General features: G+C 56.0%; 8 protein-coding genes across 8 annotated transcripts; 5 read left to right on the top strand and 3 right to left on the bottom strand.

Moving 5' to 3' along the window:
• Window positions 1-24: 24 nt before the first annotated feature.
• Window positions 25-1,755, top strand: INS49_011872 (uncharacterized protein; the record flags this gene model as incomplete). The annotated part of the gene is made up of 1 exon (XM_043172580.1): window positions 25-1,755. The coding sequence occupies one exon, from the start codon at window positions 25-27 to the stop codon at window positions 1,753-1,755; it is 1,731 nt and encodes a 576-aa protein (XP_043024325.1).
• Window positions 1,756-2,747: 992 nt separating this feature from the next.
• Window positions 2,748-4,800, bottom strand: INS49_011871 (uncharacterized protein; the record flags this gene model as incomplete). The annotated part of the gene is made up of 2 exons (XM_043172579.1): window positions 2,748-4,452; window positions 4,526-4,800. The coding sequence occupies 2 exons, from the start codon at window positions 4,798-4,800 to the stop codon at window positions 2,748-2,750; spliced, it is 1,980 nt and encodes a 659-aa protein (XP_043024324.1).
• Window positions 4,801-5,720: 920 nt separating this feature from the next.
• Window positions 5,721-6,642, bottom strand: INS49_011870 (uncharacterized protein; the record flags this gene model as incomplete). Its single annotated transcript, XM_043172578.1, has 2 exons — window positions 5,721-5,874; window positions 5,945-6,642. The coding sequence occupies 2 exons, from the start codon at window positions 6,640-6,642 to the stop codon at window positions 5,721-5,723; spliced, it is 852 nt and encodes a 283-aa protein (XP_043024323.1).
• A 914-nt stretch (window positions 6,643-7,556) lies between these two features.
• Window positions 7,557-8,486, top strand: INS49_011869 (uncharacterized protein; the record flags this gene model as incomplete). Its single annotated transcript, XM_043172577.1, has 3 exons — window positions 7,557-7,580; window positions 7,660-7,750; window positions 7,966-8,486. 3 exons carry the CDS (start codon window positions 7,557-7,559, stop codon window positions 8,484-8,486), a joined length of 636 nt encoding a protein of 211 aa, XP_043024322.1.
• A 189-nt stretch (window positions 8,487-8,675) lies between these two features.
• INS49_011868 (uncharacterized protein) lies at window positions 8,676-9,536 on the bottom strand (the record flags this gene model as incomplete). The annotated part of the gene is made up of 2 exons (XM_043172576.1): window positions 8,676-9,414; window positions 9,472-9,536. The coding sequence occupies 2 exons, from the start codon at window positions 9,534-9,536 to the stop codon at window positions 8,676-8,678; spliced, it is 804 nt and encodes a 267-aa protein (XP_043024321.1).
• Window positions 9,537-11,895: 2,359 nt separating this feature from the next.
• INS49_011867 (uncharacterized protein) lies at window positions 11,896-12,765 on the top strand (the record flags this gene model as incomplete). Its single annotated transcript, XM_043172575.1, has 1 exon — window positions 11,896-12,765. One exon carries the CDS (start codon window positions 11,896-11,898, stop codon window positions 12,763-12,765), a length of 870 nt encoding a protein of 289 aa, XP_043024320.1.
• Window positions 12,766-14,300: 1,535 nt separating this feature from the next.
• On the top strand, window positions 14,301-16,442 carry INS49_011866 (uncharacterized protein; the record flags this gene model as incomplete). The annotated part of the gene is made up of 2 exons (XM_043172574.1): window positions 14,301-16,076; window positions 16,185-16,442. 2 exons carry the CDS (start codon window positions 14,301-14,303, stop codon window positions 16,440-16,442), a joined length of 2,034 nt encoding a protein of 677 aa, XP_043024319.1.
• Window positions 16,443-17,872: 1,430 nt separating this feature from the next.
• INS49_011865 (uncharacterized protein) lies at window positions 17,873-19,771 on the top strand (the record flags this gene model as incomplete). Its single annotated transcript, XM_043172573.1, has 3 exons — window positions 17,873-18,155; window positions 18,237-19,564; window positions 19,628-19,771. The coding sequence occupies 3 exons, from the start codon at window positions 17,873-17,875 to the stop codon at window positions 19,769-19,771; spliced, it is 1,755 nt and encodes a 584-aa protein (XP_043024318.1).
• Between the last annotated feature and the right edge of the window lie 1,456 nt (window positions 19,772-21,227).

The following is a 21,227-nucleotide window of genomic DNA, read 5'->3' as shown; positions in this document are numbered from 1 at the left end:
CAGCGTGACATGACATGACATGACATGACCACGCTGAACATACCAACAACCACACATGACATGGACGAAGCAGATCGCCAGCGTTATGAGACGCAGTCTAAAGAATTGCGCGTCAAGCTGAAGGACTGGGAGCTGGAATTCGCAAAATCCCACGGCGGCGCGAAGCCCACCCGCGACGACATCAAGGCCAACCCCAAGATCGCCTCCTTCAGCAAGCGATACCACCGCCTCCGTGACGTTCTCTCCGGCAAGATCCCGCATACGCAAGCGGACGACGACAAACAGGACCGAAAGCGAAAGCCACAAACCATACCATCCCACACGCCCTCCACCAAACGCTTCAGGCCCGCAGGGACACCGTCCGCGAGGCAGAACACGCATGCCGGCGTGGCCACTCCCCATGGTGGCCCCGCCGCCCCCGCCACAGCAGCAGTCACCCCGTCCCTGAGCCGCAAGTTATTCAGTCCCGCCGTACCCACCTCTATAGGGCCTACACCGCAGCGCGATGGCCGTGTTCTGGGACTGTTCGATTTGCTGCCGTTTAAGGATGCTGAGATCGATTCGCCCTCCAGGCCGAAACGCACAGCAAAGGCTCCTCATGCTGCCGGTGCTGTTCAAGAGACACCACGCCGAGGCAGGACTATCGACACGGGCGTTGGACTCCCGATTGATTTAGACAGAACACCGTCTTCAACGAGGCCCCAGCAGCAACAACAGAAACCGCAGCAAACACAACAAACCCCGAGGAAGAGCGTTCTCTCCACGCCGCTCAAGGACACTAGCAACAGGGTCGCAAAGACACCCAGCAGCTCGCGATCGGTCTCCAAGCTCCAGTTCCAGACCCCGGCCTTCCTCCGGCGGATCCCTATGGCTAAGATCAACGAGAACAACGAGTTCCCCTCGCCCGAACCGATCCGCCTCCCGCGGAAGCCTCTCGTCCGCGGCCTGAGCAGCATCGTGGCGGACCTCCGCAAGACGCAGGAGGAGCAACTGGACGACGAGTTGGATGCGCTGCGGGAGATGGAGAACGAAGGGGCCCCCTCCGTGACAGCCAAGAAGCCCGGTGCGGCCCTGCCCAGTGAGGATCAACCACCAACGGCGCCTTCGAGGCCCGCAGCGGGTGACGACAGCCACACGGAGACCATCCTGGCGGAGGACAGCCAGAAGCAGAACCTAGGCCTGCTAGGCGGCTTCGATGACGAGGGCATGTACGACAGCGAGGACGGCGAGCAAGAGGGCCTAGACCGCGACGGAAAGCCGCTCAGGGTGTTCAAGAAGAAGGGACAGAAGAGGACCACCAGGAAGGCCAACATGCGGCCAGTCATGACAAGGAGGCCCCCTTCCGCGGTCACACCCCGTGAGCCCGACCAAGAAGAGGACGGCGAAACCATCCCAGAGACACAACTTGGCACGTCGGCACCGGCACGAACAGGTGCAGACGACTACGCGGACCTCCTGTCTGGCTCTGAGTTCGCCGGCTCGGACTACGATGACGACGAGGACGAGCTGGCGCGCGACGAGCTGCGGGGGACAAAGAAGGCCTCGACCAGCAGCAGCAGCAGCAAGAAGAAAGCAGCCCCTGCTGCGAAGCAGAAGTCTGGAGGTGGTGACGGCGACAAGCCCAAGGGCAAGGTCAAAAAGACGGCGCGCAAGGTCAACGAGCTCGCCCACGCCAACTTCAAGCGCCTCAAGCTGCGGAACTCGGGGGCCAAGGGCGGGCAAGGGTTCAACAGCCGCTTCAGGAGGCGGCGGTGAGGCATGCTGTGCGGTCTGCGGAGTGACCGTGGGTTTTGGCGCCAGGCTCAGTCTCGGTCCGTGCAGGTGGAGGTGGAATGGTTTGTCTTTCTTCCAGCATTGTCAGGAGTAAGGTAGTACGTGTATTAGAAGGAGTCATAACGAAAACAACTGGCATGATGCATTCTCCGGACCACTCAGTGCCTAGTCCATGCGGTAATCCTATCTGCGAGAGACCAACCACCTTGTCCCGTGCATTTGATATAGTCGAGTTCTCATGGCGACTATACCAGTCATTCCAGCCATGAGACCAGACACTGCCTCTTTTGATGTTACCAGCTTTTTCTTGTACACAAGCTGAAACGGCTGTAGGCAGACTGAGCGTCGAAGAGCTCTCACAGCGTCCTTCTTCCAACATGAGCCTTTTCTGCACTCCCCAGCAAGTTTAGGCGCCGTCCAAGCATCGTATCGTCTTGATTGGGCCCATGTTACACAAGAAGTAGTATCTGCAGACGCTGTTCCATCGCTACATGCCCTGCTAAGTCTGTGGTGTGCCCTAGGCTGTCTGTCACCTTACACGCATCTCGGTCGGGCGAGCGTTAGGGCCCAAGGACTGCCCAAGCTTTTCTCAGTTTGGCGTGGCTGGGCACTTCACAAAGCACACATTTGCCTCTCATCTCTACTTGGCACCTACAAAATACAGACCAGGAAGCTGGCGGGAAATACACAAGTACAAATAGCACTGACCACGACGAGAACACGGTCCTACTGCCTGTCATTCAGGTGTGAGGACATCGAGCATATCACATCATTGAGCAGTCATGAGCGTTGAAGCGGATGTTTGAATTAGGATGCAATGCTGAATCGCAAGGAATACTGCTCTACAAATACAAAACCCCTCGAAAGTTTCAAGGTCCTTGGCTGTGTCTTCGTAATGACGGTTGCTCGCCCTTCACCGTGCCACACACATTGACCGCAGCGACCGGCTCAAGGACTGAGGACGCTCACAGCCCTCATGCATGATCTTCGTTGTCCCAATCGTCAACATAGCCATGATCGTAGCCGTGGTCGCCGCCCTTGTCGTACTCATGGCCGTAATCATCCCTGTACTTGTCGTCGTAGTCATCGACATGGCCGTGGTGGTGATGCTTCTTGTGACAGTCGCCGTCGTGCTCATCATAGTCACCCTTATCGTAATCACCCTCATCGTAATCACCCTCATCGTAGTCTCCCTCGTCGTAATCGCCCTCATCGTAATCATCGTCGTCGTGACCATCGTAATCATCATCGTAATCATCATCGTAGTCGTCGTCGTCGTGATCATAATAATCATCTTCGTCGTAATCGTCGACATGGCCGTGGCAATGATGCTTCTTGTCCCATTCGCGATAGTGATCAGGGCGATGATAGCAATGATAGTCATCACCATAGTCCCCTTCGTATCCATCATCGTAGCCTCCGTCATAATGGTCACAGTCCTTGTGACCATACTTCCGTCCGTAATCGCCACCATCGTTGCGGTAGTCATCCCAGTGGTCATCCCAAGGGCGGTTGTAATCCGGGATCTTGCCATCACCATACGGAGGCCAGGTAATGTTGGGTGGGAAGATGCCTGGAGGAGGAAATGGCTTTGAGGGCTTGTACGGACCGTCGTAACGGTCGCATGGGTCGTAATCCTCGCATGGATCATCGTAGTCGTCGTAGTCATCCTCATAATGATCATCGTAATCACCATCGCAGTTGTCATCGTAGCAGCCAGAGTCATGCTCGTACTTGTCGTCGTCGTAGCCGTGGTCCTCGCAAGGGTCCTTGTAGTAAGGCTTCTTGGGGTAGTACCAAGGATCGTCGCCAACACTGCGCTTCTGGACGGGGGCTCTCTTCGAGGGGTTCGGGGCTCCGCACGTGCCTTCCGCGCTGCAGACGAGCAGACCGAATGTGTTCAGGGCAGAGTCTCTGAGATGCTTCAAGAGCTGGAGCAATCCGCGAAAGATGGGTGGCGAGAGGTCCAGTGAAGAAATCCGCGAGATGCGATAGGAAGCGGAAGGGGGGATAGAGGGACGGGTATTATTCACGGTCGGTTCGGAGTTGCCTGCCGTCCTCTCTCTGTCGAAGGGGGCAGGAAGTGTCAGGATACCTTCTAGAGGTCCACCACACTTGACGATGTGAGTTTCGACCATCACCTGAGCAACTCGGCCGCCCGAGCCATGTCCGAAGATGCAAGCATCGAGCTGAACGGTGGTATCATTGGTCCAGAATGGAAGACCACTGAGTGGTTGCTCTTCGTTGACTGTCAGGTTGTAAACGAAATGCAGGTCATTGGTCTGGATGGCGAGGGCTTCGTCAGTTTTGATCCAATCTCCAAACGTGCTGAGCTGGACGGTGTCATCAGACTGGCTCTCCACGGCACCAGAAAGATACGGGTAATCGACGGTGAGCACGACGTGACCCAGTGAAGCAAGCTCAGATGCTGCCTGGGTGTAGGCCTGGCGCTGACCACCGGCGGTGGGTGCGAAGATCACCATGGGGTACCGGCCTTTGCAGGAGGGGGCCTTATCCACGGCTTGCGACATGAGATTCTGCAGGGCTGTGGGGCCACGGGCAACACTGCGAGAAATGTTGCCTAGGACAGATGGGGTGAAGACAGGAGCAAAGTGCTGCTCGTCCAGCAGGACTGGCTTCGGCTTCTGTCGACCGTCCGAGGGAGGACAGGCCGGATAGCTACGCGAAAACGCATCAGTCTCAGGCATTGAGCCAGGGAAGGACAGGCAGTGCAGTGCAGTGCTTTACTCACAAGAGGGATGTCATGATCTTGCGGGGATGATGACAAGCGGCATCGGGAATCTCGTCGTTGCTAACATCACAGAGAGGGAAGCTATGATGATCAAAGTCGTCGATGGAAAGGGGAACGACGCCGACTTTGTTCGGACCAGGCAGAGGGGGGAGAACATTGACGCTCTTGTTGTTGAAATCGGTCACGGCTGGGCCGTTGGAGCCGCCGGACAAGCTGGAGATAGTGCTGAGGATGCCAGCGAGTGTGGCCGTCGTGGCCCTGATGACGGGTGACATGATGACCGGTAGGAGAACACTCCGGGCAAGGAGAAAGCTGTGAAGCAAGAAGCAAAGGGGGATGAAAGCCGTGAAGCGAATCAAGAAGAGACACAACCAAGAGAAAGTGAATACTGCTGTTTGTAGCCGCCTGAAGAAAGATGATGAAGCGAGTGGCAGAGTTCTGTTCGGGGATGAAGAGGGAAGAAGAGAAAGGGAGAGCAACGCGACTTGAAGTGGGCGAAGGGCGGGAGAAAACAATGTTGATTCTGCTCCTATGTGCCTGCCTCCTCTGTCCATTCTGCATCATCCTTTCTTGCCTTGGTTGCTCAAGACATCCAGACATGGAAGGTGCCCTCCGCTGTTGGGAAAGAACATCCCGGGCGCAGACGAGCGCACATGGTTCCTTGCCATCAGTGGCTAACGGAAACATTGCGAACGGCCTTGCTTGTGTGGGCTGATTTTTGCCGAACAAGCAGACATAACCACTCAGCTGCCTTGATAGACACTGACTTTGCTCCATGGGTCCTGATTTTCTTGCCACGCTCCATTTGCTGCCCGTGAAGGCTCCGACCTAAGTGTAGCTGCGACTGGAGTGTTTGACTCACTCCTGCAGCTGTCACCGCAGAGCAGTCATGATGCCTACTCAAGCTGAGAGCCTCTGACCGAAGCTTCCCCTGTCGTGTCAGCTCGGTGATGCCCTTTTGTAGCCGCCAAGTGTCCTGTAAACATTCGACAAGAGGCTCCTCGTTCCTGAATTGCGCGGCGCGTCGCAAGCGCGATCCCGAGAGCATCATCTGTAATCTGGCAGGAGCTCTCTGCAATCTTTGCTGCGTGGTTCGAGCGAGAGATTATGGCCGCTGACTTGATCGACTCACTGGGGCGGAGAAGATCTTTGCAAGGTACCAAGCCACATCTCACGCAAAGTCTGCATTTGGGCTCTATCGAGATGTGATGCTGGGTAGCCTTAGATGTGGGAAGCCAAAAGACACGGAGAGGTCTTCAGCTCCCTTGCTGGCGGTAAGGAGACCACCGACCTCCTTGACGTGAACCCCCTGAAGGTCTGTACCGGTCGTAAAGCCTCCTGTGAGGTCTCTGGTCGACCCGGTGACCAGGGGTGCTCCTTCCTCCGAGCGAATGCGGTGGTGCCCGAGGCTCAGCATACTGTACGTGGCGATCCCAAGCCTCGACAGAGTACGGGGAGCGGAGGAAGTTGCGCAGCTCGTGCAGGAACAACTTGGTGTGGTCCCTTCCAAGGAAGTCCCTTAGCAGCTCCTCTGTGTGGTCGCTCTGGATGTCGACCGTCTTCAGTATGGCGATGATGTACTCGAGCACAAACTCGGCATTGTTCTGCCGCCGCCGCCTGGTGGCCTCGGGCAGTGCCGAGTCGGTGCTTTCTGTCTGGCCCGAGGAGCTGTCGTCGTTCAGGAACTCGAATACCTGCAGCTCCCTTCTTATCCATGCTCGCACCCGGCTCTGGGTATCGGCCTGGTCGCTGAACACCTGGGGCGTGACATCTCTGTAACCTGAGGTTGGATTGGACCCAACATGGAGAGAGAAGAGTTGTTTCCGGTAGACATTGCGCCTGCGTTCCAGCGCGTCTTGGACAGGACCCGATTGAGGCGCGGGGTGCCTTGGGTTCCGGAAAGGTCTGCGGTCCCGGGCGCGACGCAGGAAAGAAGTAACGTTTGACAAGGCTGGATTGCTCTGGCCGGGCTCGTTCTGTGTGGGCTGATCTATTGCTCGCTCGAGTCCAATATGGGGGACGCGGTATGTCTTCCACTTGGTAGCCTGGGCGTTGAAATCAAAATGGACCTCGGATATTTCAGCTTTGCAAAGAGGACATGTAGTTTTCAGTGACATCCAGCTGGCGAGACACATGAAGTCAAAATTTCGGTGCCCACATGGCTGCGCTGTTGACGGCTCTGATATGTCTGACAGGCAGATCACGCAGCAACAGGAAGCGTCCACGGCTTCGGGTGCATCTGACTGGGAAGCGAGGCCGGACAGTGTTGCTTGCAGGACTTTCTCTTGCACATCTTGCCGCCCCTCCCCCTCATCAGCCATCCTCGGTGAGAGCGCTCGGATCCCAGGCCGATTCTGGTCTATGGAGTAGAATGATGAAGGATGAAGATGGGACCAGCCTCCTGATTGATACTCGTGACTTGGTCTTGGAAGTCCAGTCTTGGGCGAGGGTGGATTGCATGCGGATGCATGTGGCAATCTAGCGCCCGATTGCCATGCGCTAGCGTACCTGGCGCCTGGGAAATCCCACCCAAGGTGGATCTCGGCGTCCAGCATTGCAGGCCGTCCACTGCCGAGGCACTGTTGCACTCACCTCCTTAATGGAGACATGATAGTCGAGGATTTAAACATCTATGGATAGCATCCCAGCAAATCTTGGTCCTAACAGATACCTGGTCTATATAGACGCTAAGCAAGAGTTGAGCCTCAATCGGTGTCTGTGGTGCCAACTGCGGACGCTTGCCGTTCGTGGGTAGGGCGGAATGTTCCACGCGCATCGCCGAGGCGCATCCATCCAAAACCCCGACCGAAGTTCGACCGCACCGTGGCGATTTGTCAGCTTACAAGATCCGCTGAGAGCTTCTTTGGTATTTTGATCCCGTCTCAAGTCATTGCCTCTTGAAGACCTCTTATCCCGCAATCAGTACAAAGCCCAGTGCCAGTAAATTACCGCAGAGTTGCCGTATCGAGTACCCACACCCGTACACATGTTCAGAGCCACCAAACAGTTATTCCAGGCACGAAGATCCACCATGACAGCCTTCAACATAGACATCGTGTCAGATCCTATCTGCCCGTTTGCAAGTTCCTCTTCTAATCGACTTGGACATGGACGTGGACTGACATCTTCGCCAGTGCTACCTCGGCAGGAAGCGACTTGATCGCGCCATTGAGGTGTACAAGAAGACCATCCCTGGTGGCTCAGAGGATGTTTTCAACATCACCTGTAAGCTACTCTCCGGCCCCTCAGCTTCCTATCACGTGGATGCCACAAGTTTCTTCGCCCTTGAATTCCCTCCTAGCAGCGTCTGTGGACATGCTAGTCGAGCTTATAAGGGGCAGACAGTGCCTCACAACGGGTAGAAATACCCCCGGAGTTTGTTCTTGGATAAGACATTAATAGAGGAGTAATGAGATGGAATTTACTAACCCGGGGGTCAGGGAAACCATTTTATTTGGACCCCACGCTTCCCCGGGGTAAAAGCATGCCCGTCCAAGAGCGCATGGCCCAAAAGTTCGGCGCCGACAAGCTGGGCATGATGACTGAGCGCATGAGGATGATGGGCCAGTCGGAGGGTATCTGCTTCTCGTTCCAGGGCAAGATAGGCAACACCCGGGATGCTCACCGGCTGTCGCAGCTGGCCAAGACCAAGGGGGCCGACGTGCAGAGCAAGCTCATGGCGGCGCTGATGCACAGCTACTTCGAGGATGGCGGCGACGTCACCAGCCACACCACGCTCCTTGACGCCGCAGAGAAGGCTGGCCTGGACAGGGCCGAGGCCAAGGCGTGGCTCGATGAGGGCAGGGGGGGCGACGAGGTCGACAAGGCGGTGGAGTGGGCCTACGCGAAGGGGATCCAGGGCGTCCCGCACTTTATCATCAATGATCGGTATGAGATTGGTGGCGCCCAGGACGTCGAAGCGTTCCTGGGAGAGTTTGTCAGAGCCAAGGGGACTGCGTAGGGAGACATCATCAACGCGCTCGAGGTGCTTGTGATTTGGGTATCATTAGGCTTGTTAGCCATGGTGGTATCTCCGAGGCAATTTCCATGTTCTCTCCGGACGAATCTCAGTATGGCGCACTTTGTTTTGTGAGCCGTCAACTGCGAGTGTGGTACAGTCAGTAGATAGCTCTCGCCAGGGACCTGTGCATCACATGTGAAGTAGCCCGCCTAGGTCCTTATCCATAGCCCGTAGTCTCTCTTGGAGCTCCTTTTTCTTCTTGTCCAGCTCCCTGACCTCCTCCTCCTCCCTCCTCAAGTCCTCCTCAGTCATGAGGCTGTCCATAATGCCGTTGTTCACAGGGTCCTCGCCCTCCTCATCTCCAACATCCTCATCATCCTCATCGCCAAAATCATCAGGCCGCTTATTCATCCTGACGAGCCTCTCCGCCTGCTCAGCCACTTTTGCCTCGTAATAGGCCAGCGTGTTGCTCTGGTTCGCCCACTTCTGCCGCAACTCAGGAATCCGCTCCAATGCGCCGGGTAACGGGTAGACATTGCACAGCTTTTCGGCGCCCTGGAGGAGCACCTCAATATCGACGTCACCTCCTCCGCCTGCCCCCTGGACGCGTGTCGAAGATGGGGCCCGCCGCGTGATCTTAGCATGGAGGTCGCCGCCTAACACGGCTGCCACTGCGGTGCTGCGACGCGGGTTCCCGGCTGACCGTGATGAAGGCGCGCCTGTGGTGACTTCGCCGGCGGCGACATTGAAGACGGTCTGCCTACGGGAGACTTTGCTCTGCTCGGGTGGCGGCTCTGGTTTTGTGGCTGGTGGTGGAGGTGGGGGCACAGAGAACAGGGCGCGCTCATGAGTTTCGGTGTCGCGGATTAACGAGGTGATGTCGTGGTTGGAAAGCAGGGCGTTGGTGAAGATCTTGGGAGGAGGGAATCTTCGCTCAGGCTACGTCAGCGATTGCCGGGTTATTTTCATGGAGCTGGTCACGTACGGAAGGCTGTCAATGCCTTGGCAAGACACGGAGATCTGCTCAAGATGGGCGGCGAGGAGCGTCATAATGCTTGCGCCAGATTGTTTACTCTTGTCAGACGAGGCAAGACGGATCGTGGCGCGGCAGAGTCTGGGTGGATCTTGGTTCTATTTTGATGCGGCGGAGGCCCTCACTTTAGATGATTGTCGAGGTAGAAATTGAGACCACTATAAATTGCATTGTACTGTACTGAAACTGAGTGAACTGTGTAGCACGTCGCGAAAAGATGTCGTGTTGCCATGTTGACGGGAGCCAAATTCGACCCCACGTAAACACGCTATCGATAACAGCCTCCATCCCGGGGCCTCAGCTGGGCGGGTCCAGGGGGGGCTTGGTACCTAGGTAGGTGAGGGGTGACATCACCTGGGCCTGGACACTGGCTCGGCTATTCGTTTCATCCCTTCTCCCACTCCTGTCAACCTAATTTCAACGACATCTTTGATGATATGGGGTTTATTAGGAGGTGGGCAGACAGGATGTTCATCCCATACTGCGATCGCACCCAACTGCAATATCCTTCATCCGTGGATCCAGGCCTGCTCGAGCTGACAATTGCCGCGCTGTTGCCCGCTCAGCCGACCCTGAGCTGCTCACCCACGCTCCCGAGTCCCCCAGGCGCATGCAGGCAAGCACTGAACGGGGGTCAAGGTTCCATCTCCCAGGATGAGCTCCCCTCCACTGGCAAGACAAGCTGCCTCTGGCCCGCCCTGTCCTCGGGTCTGCTAGAGCGAAGCGATTCACGGCGTCGAGCCACCTCCACGTCCTCCTGCAGGTTCTTAATCGTCAGCCGCCACCTTGGAACCTTCTGCACGTGCAATTGGCCCCTCGCCCTGTCCATTGGACGGCCTCTGCTGCAACCTGACGCTCGACATTTTACACATTCATGCCTTATCCAACATGTTCCGCCCGGCTTGACCAGCGAGATCTTAGCCCAGCCCTCCTGCAGCCGCCAAGGGAGTCGATTCAGCAATTCTGGCAGATGGCCGGCATGGCATTCCCGTGCGCTGGCATCACACAGCATCACGCCTTACCCTTCTGGCAATCAGTCATTCGCCCGCCGCCATGCCCCGTTCCGACCGGCTGTGCAGTCAACCCCTTAGCAGCACCATTGTCTTCTGCACGGAATGCCTTGCAGCAGGAATCCATGGTCCCTCGGGGGCTTGATGCCCAAGGTACCAGAACCCACTGCTCCACCGGCCGCCCGACTGGGTGGCTGCCACAGCTACAGTCACGGTGAGTTACGGGCCTCCCACGGTGAGTTCAGTCTTGCTTGGAACTTGCATTGTGGCTGTCAATTGTCACCATGTGCACAGCAGGCAATTGCCGCGCGAAAAGCTTCGTCCTGTGCCAGCAGAAGCGTCAATCGCAGCGGAACAACTCGAAATGCGCCTAGGACGGAGCCTGCATGCACCGCCAGTTCCTGAATGCGGAGCCAGCTCTCTTTGCTCTCCTACTGCATCGTCTTTCCCCAGAAACCCCTTCTTCTACTTTGCTTCCCCCCTTGACCTGATCCTGTGTCCCAGGTCTAGCCAAGGAGCCAAAACCCCCCAATTCTCTGGCACAGTCTTTGCCACATACCTAGCTTCGCGACAGCCAGGTCAAGAGGCGGTGGGAATCAGAGTGTGATTTGCACGGGCAGCACTACAAACCGATCGTCCTTACTTGCGCTGCAGCATTGGGTCTTCCTACTACCAGGACGACATCGGCTGCCGCCTGGTGCAGGCATCTCCTTGCAACGCTAACTCAGAGACCAGCACGACAGCCGTCCCTCGCAAGCCTCACAAGCCCGACGTCTGACGTCTCCCGGCTACTTATTCGCTCTCGTCTCTCCGTCATCCCCCAAATCAGCGTCGCCCGCGACAAGGCTCAGGTTCTGCGCTTGCCATACACCTCTTCCCCCGCAAGAGGGAAAACGAGCTTGTGCTGCACGCAATCTGCTTGCTGTTTTCTTATTTCTCACCCAATTCGCCACGGAAACTATCATGACCGTCAATCCAAGCTCGTCCGCCTCTCCTAGCCGGAGGGTTATACGTTGGGTGCTGACACCTTGAGGCCCGCTCTTCCCTCACCCCGCGATTTTCCTACCCCACATTGTCGGTGAGAGCACGATTGATAAGATCCAGAACACACGACACATCTGTTCACTCGGATACATACATCCACAAGTCATTGTGGCAGAAACATCCCCGGTCGAGTGGCGGGCCGATCGAAATCGACACTCTGGTCATCAGAAACTACTGTTCCTCAGTAGCTGGACGCAATTGGCCCATTGCCTGTATACTGAGCGTCAGAGACACGGACACTGCTTCCCACATCAACGCTTGCCCACCCAACCCATCCATCATGCGGCCTACTACTCCGAAGGAAATAAGATTTCCTTCACACATGGGACCGTCATCTCCGCCTCAGACCCCTACGGCCACGACGCACCCACCATTCTTCGGTCAGAAGAACAGCCCCAGGGCCAGTCCTGGGCCGAGCGGCGGGCCACGAGACCCGCTGCCTCAACCAAGGAATTACACTCCTTTTGAGAATTGCCAATTCAACTTTGCATTCCCAAGTCGGCATGGAGAATTGTCTCCTCGTTCTTCGGATCCCCCGGCCGAGGGGTCTGATGCCGAACAATCGGATGATGATCATGGGCCTTGTTCACCGCTCTTGTCGTCACCACCTGGTCCTGCAACAACCGAACGTTTCGTGTTGCACGCAAGTATCACTGGTGATGAACTCAGCATCGAAGAGCTCAGCGACTTTGAAGAAAACGACATGGATGGTCGGGATGATGTTCTTGCCCCTCACGTCATCGAGTATGCCGAATCGGACCTGAGCGAGTCGCACATCGAGGGTCATGTCATAAACGACCTCCGTGACCTGAACTTCCGCAGCCCGGACCCAGATCCTTTGTCCGATAGCTCGAACGTGAGCGACGATGAGTGTCAGGAAGCCATACGGCGACAGCGGGCGAACGATCGGCAAAAAAGACGGAGTATAAGCAGCATGGGCAAACGAACCATGAGCGAGAGAAGCGACAGCGACCACGAGGACATCCGACACTGCCTGGACTTTGATCAAGCCGGGTCAAGTGCGCGGCGACTAAAGAGGCGGGTTGGCGATCGACGCAGTCTGGTCTTCCAGGACCCGCCGCCAAAAATCGACGAGATGGACGAGCCTCCAGAGGAACTGGAGGATACAGAGATGCTGGCCAAAGAACTACCATTTTATGCTTTCATGACCATGGAGGTGGACTCGCCCTGATTTGAGTTCCACTTCAATACGTTTCAAAATCCTAGCGCGCAGCACAGAAGCAACTACGGCGTTTCATACGAAGACATTATCCCGGGCAACCACCGATTCGACGCACGAGCTTGAGAACTTGGCTTTATACAAAGCTTAGCTACTTTTACGCGTTGCCACCGAAGAACACACCCGCATGGAGTTATCCGAGACAGCCACTGGAGATTATAACAAGATATAAACCCCACACCAGTGGGCGGAGCAACACCTACAGACACACGAGTGTGTGGAACAAACACGTCAACATCCCGATTGCCACAAGCGATGACTTATTTCTTAACCTGTTGGAGCGAGCATACATGGTATTTCCCAGACATGGCATAGCATGTAAACCAGCGTGGCAACTGCATTGTCTGGGTATTATGGCGTGGTGTTCACTGGAATTCTGGTCATTTTGTATTTCTATCTATACACGCAAGAGTGGGAAACGAGCGTACATGACGAGGATATGGTCATGCCGAGGATAGGATCCGGTATTGGGGAGGCCGTTGGATCTTATATGAGTATTGTATGACCAGCCGGTTCCACTGTGATTCACAGAGCTGAGGTAAGGATATGCCAATGGGGCCAGGATGCTAAAACTGATGCTAGGGCTAGGGCATGGCTTTTATTTATGATGAATGATGTTATGTGCTTAGCCTCTTTCATTTCGAGGTATAGATAAGGTTACTTCATTGTTGGTAGTCGAACAGAAACCGAATGCGAAGAGTGTAATTGATCCGGGCTCCTAGACGAGTTCTTCCCTGCATGGTATCACCGGATTCGAGAGGCTGCCCAGAAATTATGAGGAGAATCCTGCCAGTCCGCGATCAAATTCGTCTGACCAAAGGCTTGAGTTGATGGGGAGAGAAGCAGATTGATACCTACCCCTCGCCACCGCTCAGTCACATTTCCATGTGAGCCAGCCATGCTACTTCATAGCCAAAGTACCCTCATCTCTAAATGAGTAGAGTACAAATTCCAAGATGCTCATTGCAGTGCACCATTGCATTGACTGGGCACGGCAAAATTGCTTTCTCTGAGTTTGACGAATGAACCCGTTTCGTCAGTTTCTGCTAGTAGACTACCTAGGTAGATAGCTCGTTCAGCCGATGATCTCCCGTGACTGGGGGGGGGGCGGGCAGGGGGGCTCGTGCGCCTGGTCGCGTTCCCAGAATCCAGGCCCGCCCTATTGTGCTGAATGAACTGCCATCTTATTGTCCCTCTATTCACGTCTGTTTTCCACAACGTCCAAGTCACTCCTCTGCTCTTATTTAATTATCCATTGATGTAATTCCTCTTGCCACAAACTTTACAGAACCAAAGAAATACAGCTCCTGCCCCAGCACTCAGCACACCCATCCCCTCGACTTGCCTCCTTGTAACCGAGCCTCGCCGACCTCCAGAACCCAAACTCCCTCGACAACACCTTCATCTCAGCGCCTGTGTGCTCAACCTTCCTCGAGTCAAGTGAAAAAGGAAGAACCTAAATTTCGAAGTGATTCAAGCATTGCAAGATGAATCCTGGCGGTCAGCCGGGCCAGGCGCCCCAAGGTGGACCAGGCAGCAACGCCAACCCGGGCTCTCAGCCAAATGCCGCTGCTGGAATCAGGATGTTTCGACCAGAGCAGATGCGCAATATACCTCAGCTCAGTCCAGAAGTGAAGGTGCGATACGAGAATGGGCTGCGCCAGCTGTGGACAGCCCTATCGGCTGCTGGGCCTGGCTCGCCACAGCAGAGGGAGGCCCAGAAGAAGATAATCGACTTTAGTCACCAGCTCATCAACAAGATGAAGCAGCGCATTCCCGGCAACCAGGCCCAGCAAAATCAGAATGCGCAAGCTGGCAACAGTCAGAACCAAGGAGCTGCCGATCCGGCGGCACCTGCCTCAGCGGCCAGTCAACCCAGCCAGACTGCGTCGACTGCCGGGCCAGCAAGTACGCCAGCGCAGTCACAGTCACAGCCGCAGTCACAGGGTCAGCCTCAGCGCCCAGGGTCGTCGAACATCCACATCCAGCAGCATCTAGAAGCCATGTCATGGATACCGCCCCCAGAGGTGGTCGAGCAAGGTCCTGAGATAGCTGCCAAGTGGTCAGCAACCCAGAAGGAGAAGTACCAGAGGGCAATGATGCAGATGCAATCGACTACAGAGAGGCTGAAGAGCAACGAGACCCTGGCCAAGTCCTTGCAGCAGAAGGGCACGGCTATGACTCCGGAGGAGCACAAGAACCTCCAGAATATTCAGTCACAGAAGCCGGCGGTCATCAAGGCATACCAGGATGCAAAGCGGTTTGTGGAAGAGTTCCGCAAAGGCCAAGCTGAGCGCAGGGCGGCCAATCAATCCTCAAATTCACAGGCGAGGCCGCATTCAAATGGAGGAGTGAATGCCAATGCGAATCCGCCGCCGCGGCCGGGCCCGTCCCCGCAACAGCCTTCTTCCCAACCAAGCGCTGCTGTCGATGCTGCGAAGAACCAGCAGGCCAACGTCGCTAGTGGAGTGCCAGGTGCGAACGGTCAAACCGGGCAGCAGCAACCTCAACCACAAGCACAGCTGCCAAAGGCTACTAGCTCGGCAGCTCCCCAGGCATCACCTGTCCCCACAACGCAAGCGGCCCCAGGTCCAGCATCGCAACCCATTAAAGTCGAGCCTGGAACTCAGCAGCACCCACATCCACCACCAGTCAACACAGCCATCGCGTCTGCAGCAGCCACCGGCCTACCGTCAGCTGGCACACCAACCCAAGCCCGCACACCGCAAACGGCAACTCCAATCACTGGTGCGCCTCGATCGCTGTCCCACCAAGCCGCCCTCAGTCTCGCAAACCAGCGCGGCTCGCAGACTGGCACCATCCCAGGGTCGGCACCCCAGCAGAGCACTCCACAAGGTCCAGGCGGCACTCCTCTGAGCGCACCAGGTGTTATGGGCACTGTGGTCCCTCAAGCAGCAGGACACCCCCACGCGCATCCCCAGACACAACAGCCACAGCCTCTTACCCAGAACTCAAAGCTCCCCATCCCGAAGCAACTACCCGAGAAGGCGGCTGCGCCCCCTCAGCCTGTGTCGCTCAGCGCTGGTGGAGTCACCCCAGGTCGACCAACGTACACAGGTGGCGGCGGCATAGCCGGAGGCGTTATGGGCAATCCGGTCCTTCCCAAGTTGCCCGTGGTCCAGATGGAGGGCGAGGGTGAGCGCGTCCTCAACCGCAAGAAGCTCGACGACCTCGTCCGTCAGGTCTGCGGTGGACAGGCCGAGGGTCAGGAGGGCAATGTTCTGACGCCCGATGTCGAGGAGGTAAGAAGACATTCACTTTCATCTCAACCCAGTCCATCCCAAATACCATTACCCCGCCCAATAATCCACCGCGCGTATGTTATTTCTAAGACTAATTCACCGTCGCAGTCCATCCTCAACCTTGCCGACTCGTTTGTGGACCGCCTTCTGCACTCGGCCTGCAACAATGCCAAGCAGCGCGGCTCCAAGGTCCTCGAGATTCGCGACATCCAGCTTGTCCTTGAGCGCACCTACAACATCCGCATCCCCGGCTACTCCTCGGACGAGCTCCGCACTGTTCGAAAGGTGCTGCCCGCCCAGGGCTGGATAACCAAGATGAGCGCCATCCAGGCTGCGAAGGTCATGCCGGGCAAGGGCGACCTGTAATGGGACAGTCTCTGGTGCACCGCAGACATGTGGAAAATCATAGAGCACCCGCAGTCTCTCTTGTTTCCTTGTAGGAGTATGCGAGGAATTGATGTGGCGATTTTTTCCTTCTTTTTTTTGGAAGGGAGACCAGGGGAGGCGTGACAGGGTTTTTAGAGACAATGATCTCGGATAGGCGTCTGGGTTTACGCAGTTTCACTTGCAAATCAGTGAGTATGGGCGAATGTGCTGGGCTTGAGAAGAAAGACACGATTCGAGGTGTTTATTCAGGAACTTGGCCGCCGTGCACCTCCTAGTCTGCCATAGCAGTTATGCAAGGAATTAAGAAACGATTCTTGCCCAATATGCTGAACCTCGGCTCTGCGAAGGGTCCAGTGATTTCAGGCCTCTCTGGTCCTCTTTGAGGATTTTACCTGATGCGACTAGAACAAGGCGTAGTCAAGAGCGTCGGCGTCGCCAGCTAGATATTGAGCAAGTCAAGTACGTAGAAGTGGACCCTGATGGTGGTTCCAACACGGTGAGATAAGCCGGGAGCTTGGACCGCCTGTGAGAGGCTATGAGGGGTGAAGACATAGCCCGCCATATCCTCCGGTTTCACAGTGACGACGAAGTATTTTAAACACCCCGTTGGAAGGTACGAACTCCAATGTGGTTTGATCATCCGCAGGCGCAATGAATGGACATGTTGAACTGAGCGGCGTAGACGTGCAATAACGACTTGGAAATGATGTAGGCTGGTACAAAGTAGGCTAGGAAGAGCTGCTGCTGACAATGCGCCTGACAGGCAGCATGTCGAGACGTCACCAGGGACCCACATTTGCCCAGGCGAGGTCCAGGTGTCGCCCGGGGCCGGAAGCCACTTGCACTTGGGCCTGGGCAGGCTACGCGGTTGAGGCTGCGCTGGGGCTAGATAGCAAGGGTACTTTGGTTTTGCCTTGAAACTCCCGTGAGGATCAAGTACCCCTAGCTAGTGCGCTCGGCTGTCTGCTGGCAATCTTTGATGAGCTCTGGACGACGTCTCTCTGGCAGCCATCCACCCTCAACCCGCCGACGTCCCTCCCATTCATCTATCCATTCTCCCCATCATATCCCAACCCCCATCCATCTATCTACCCACCCACAAGCAACGCGGTCGAGTCCAAGAAGCCATCGTTGGAACCATCAACCCAAGAAGCCCTAGGCCGGCCAACAGTCAAGCTTCTTTAGACTCGATCCAGCCTGCCTGTTGACTCCAGCTGACCTGAGCGGCACGAGCCAACCTTGGGCCTATTTTCGTTTGCTTCGGCTTCCTTGAGCGCGTTTCTGCGAACCGCCAGCCGCCTCCAGCCCGTCCCACTTCCCATCAACCCACTTCAGCCGCCAGCAGCCTCTGCGCGTTGTTGACTCAGCTACGTCTCAAATCCACCCAGCTCACATACACGTCCTCCGACATGCCCGGCAAGACGCCAAACGGAAACGGGAAGGAGCCCGTCGAGAACGGTGGCTACCCCGGCAGCAAAGATATCGATATGAAGGACGAGTCTTCGTCATCGCTCAAGGGAAAGGGGAAGAAAGGTGCCAAGGACGGCGACGAGGAGATGACCGTTGTGGTGCCCATTTCTAAGAAGCAGTCATCCGCGCAACCTCCCAATGACGCCGACGGGGACGTGAGCATGGACGACGCCGACAAGGACGGAGAGGAGAAGGTCGACCCAGTCGCTCAAGCCGTGTCAGGTAATACATCCCCCGGCCCCCGCTTGTGCCTTGACTGCTACTGTACTCGAACCTGAAGCTAACAGCCCCATCCCGATGCAGATATCAAGAGCAATTTCGCACTCCTCGACCGAGCTGTTGCCTTATTCGATGCCAGATTTACCCTGCGAGCCCTGCGATCCGTCTCATCCATCCGCAAACGACTTACCCCAGACATCCTCGCCCAGGTCATCGTCGAGACCTTCCCCGCGACAGTCACATCTGGAAATGTGGCAAAACAGCTTTTGATCGCCCTTGGCAAGGAGCACCTGCCGCTGGGACAGCAATCAGCGGCAGACTCCGCTATGGACGTTGATTCCAAGACTCCCGCCAAGAATGGCGGCAAGAAGGAGATCAAGGAGGTCATCCCCGAAATAGACATCTTTCTCGGCATTCTTGTACAGGTTCACCTGTTCGACTCCAAGCAGTTCCAGCACGGCGCTGAGTTCTCGTCCTACCTGTGCGACCGCATCCGCACCCTCAACCGCCGAACGTTAGACTCGCTCTCCGCAAAGGTTTACTTCTATTACTCCTTGTTTTGCGAGAACATTGCGCCTCTGCCTCCCTCGCCCCAGTCTCCGATCGTTGCCCTCCGACCAACCTTGCTCGCGGCTCTGCGAACAGCAGTACTGCGAAAGGACATCGACATCCAGGCCTCTGTCATTGTTCTGCTGCTCCGGAACTACCTCCTCATGTCTCACATAAGCCAGGCTGATCTGCTCGTCTCGCACACACAATTCCCCGAGAACGCTGCCAACAACCAGGTCGCCCGATTCCTTTACTACCTCGGCCGCATCCGCGCCATCCAGCTGCGTTACACCGAGGCACACGAACACCTGACTGCTGCAACTCGCAAGGCGCCTTCAAGCCTCTGCGCCCTGGGCTTCTCGCAGACCGCGACCAAGCTGCTGATGGTTGTCGAGCTGCTTATGGGAGATATTCCCGACCGCGCAACGTTCCGGGTGGCGTCGACGGAACAGGCTCTGCACCCCTACTTCCTCCTCGTGCAGGCAGTACGGGTTGGCAACCTGGAGGACTTTGAGACGACCATCGCGGACCATGCCGACACCTTCCGCAGGGACGGCACTTACACGCTTATCCTGCGCCTGCGACAGAACGTTATCAAGACGGGCATCCGCATGATGTCGCTTTCGTACTCGCGCATTTCCCTGCGTGACATCTGCATCCGCCTTCACCTCGGCAGTGAGGAATCAGCGGAGTACATTGTCGCAAAGGCGATCCGAGACGGTGTGATCGAGGCAACGCTGGATCGCGAGCATGGCTTCATGAAGAGCAAGGAGACGGGCGACATCTATGCTACAAGGGAGCCGACCGAGGCGTTCCATGACCGTATCAGGGCCTGTCTGGCGCTGCACGATGAGAGTGTCAAGGTGAGATCATCTGTCCACACGTCATTCACTAGGTATCACAATGCTAACGAGTCCATGAACCAGGCTATGCGCTTCCCAATGAACCAGCACCGACTCGAGCTCAAGAACGCACAGGAAGCGCGGGAGCGGGAGCGGGAGATGGCCAACGACATACAGGAGGGTGACCTCGACGACGATGACCTCGGCGGCGACTTCGACGGCATCTAAGCGGAGGCCGTGCACGGGAGGAAGTGGACATGAGACGATTCAGACATTTTTTGACGTGTAATAAAATCCATACATTGTGTTATTGGCTTTTTACCCCCTCTTTGAAACCCCCAAAGCTGCTACTGGTCCCCCAAACCCACGGTCTCCCGTTCTTATTCTCCTCCTTGGCTGTTCTCATTTCGGCATGTAACCTCCCCCCCCCTTGGAACCCCTTACCCCTTGTATCCCGAGAGAAACACGATTATGAACCTGGGGGTCAACTGGCGACGGAAGTAAATGGGATAGACTAGCAGAATAGGCTCGGCCGTCGTGCTAGCAATGGAGTCGGAGTGATTTGTGAACCACCGCTGGTCCTGGCTGGCCGGCTGAGGATTCTCATCGCTCATGGTGACGGGGACTTGTCTGCTTGATGCTGTCTGAGGTTGTGAGCAGTGCTATTTATGTGCTACTATGTCTTGCGTGACAGTCGACGCCTGTGTGTACCGTGTGGGGAGTGTCTGGCAGGAGCACATTCGACGATGTTCGGTGTAACCCGCACGCATATGGATAGAAAAGAGAGATGAATGGGTCTTCGTCTTCTGCGAGATTTTGTCGATATACATGCGGATTTTTTGGGTTCTTTTACATAAGCGATTGGGGGTTGTCTTGGGGTGAGGATTCTGGTGATGTCCTGACTGCGGACCCGCCTCCCGGACTGGAGCTGTGGTCGCTCCATGGAATCTAGCATCGGTGCAGGATCCTACCTACATATATTGAGGCTTCTTGTCTGCGTACAACTCGCGAGTACGGAGATTGCGAGGGGGTGTGAACGTCTATAAAGGAGGCAATGCACAGGTGAGGTCAGTACCTACCCTTTGTGTGGAAATTTACTGAGACATGCCACAAGAACTATGAGCGCCAGGTCCAACGCTGAGTGTCCTCATATTGAAGTTCAAGCGGCTAGGGTCGTATCTGGTCATATTTTCACTCGATGGTAGCAATGCCAGTGGGAACTCCTCTCTCATCACCCGTGGGCAGGACATTTCCATTGTTCAAGCACAGTCGCCTCAACCACTGGACTGCTCATCACTGGACTGCTCATCTTGATTTTGGCCGCTTATTGAACCTGGCTAAGTGATATTTCAGTCAAGTAAGGCAAATACTGTAGACGTTCGCCGGGCTCACTCTCCTGAACTTCCGTACGAACCGTCACTTGCTAATTGCTTACTCTGCATTTTCCCAGAGGCCAGGAGGGCTCTCAGTATGACATGCTCACCTTGTCTTTGGCGAGTTCCGTACGCCTTATCCCCACAAAGGGGACGCTGTATCAACGGAACAGGCTCGTTGGCATCACTTGGGTGGTGTCAAAGGATCCAAAGTCTAGGCTGGGAGATCATTTGTTTTGCCCGGCCTTACGGAGTGCCGCATGATGTCTACCTTCGTTGCATTTCATCTTCCACCATCAATATCAGTTGGA

This window comes from Diaporthe citri, assembly GCF_014595645.1.
Source record: "Diaporthe citri strain NFHF-8-4 chromosome Unknown scaffold_5, whole genome shotgun sequence".
Taxonomy (NCBI): domain Eukaryota; kingdom Fungi; phylum Ascomycota; class Sordariomycetes; order Diaporthales; family Diaporthaceae; genus Diaporthe; species Diaporthe citri.
Note: the sequence above shows the minus strand (reverse complement) of the source record. Positions and strands in the feature narration are given on the sequence as shown.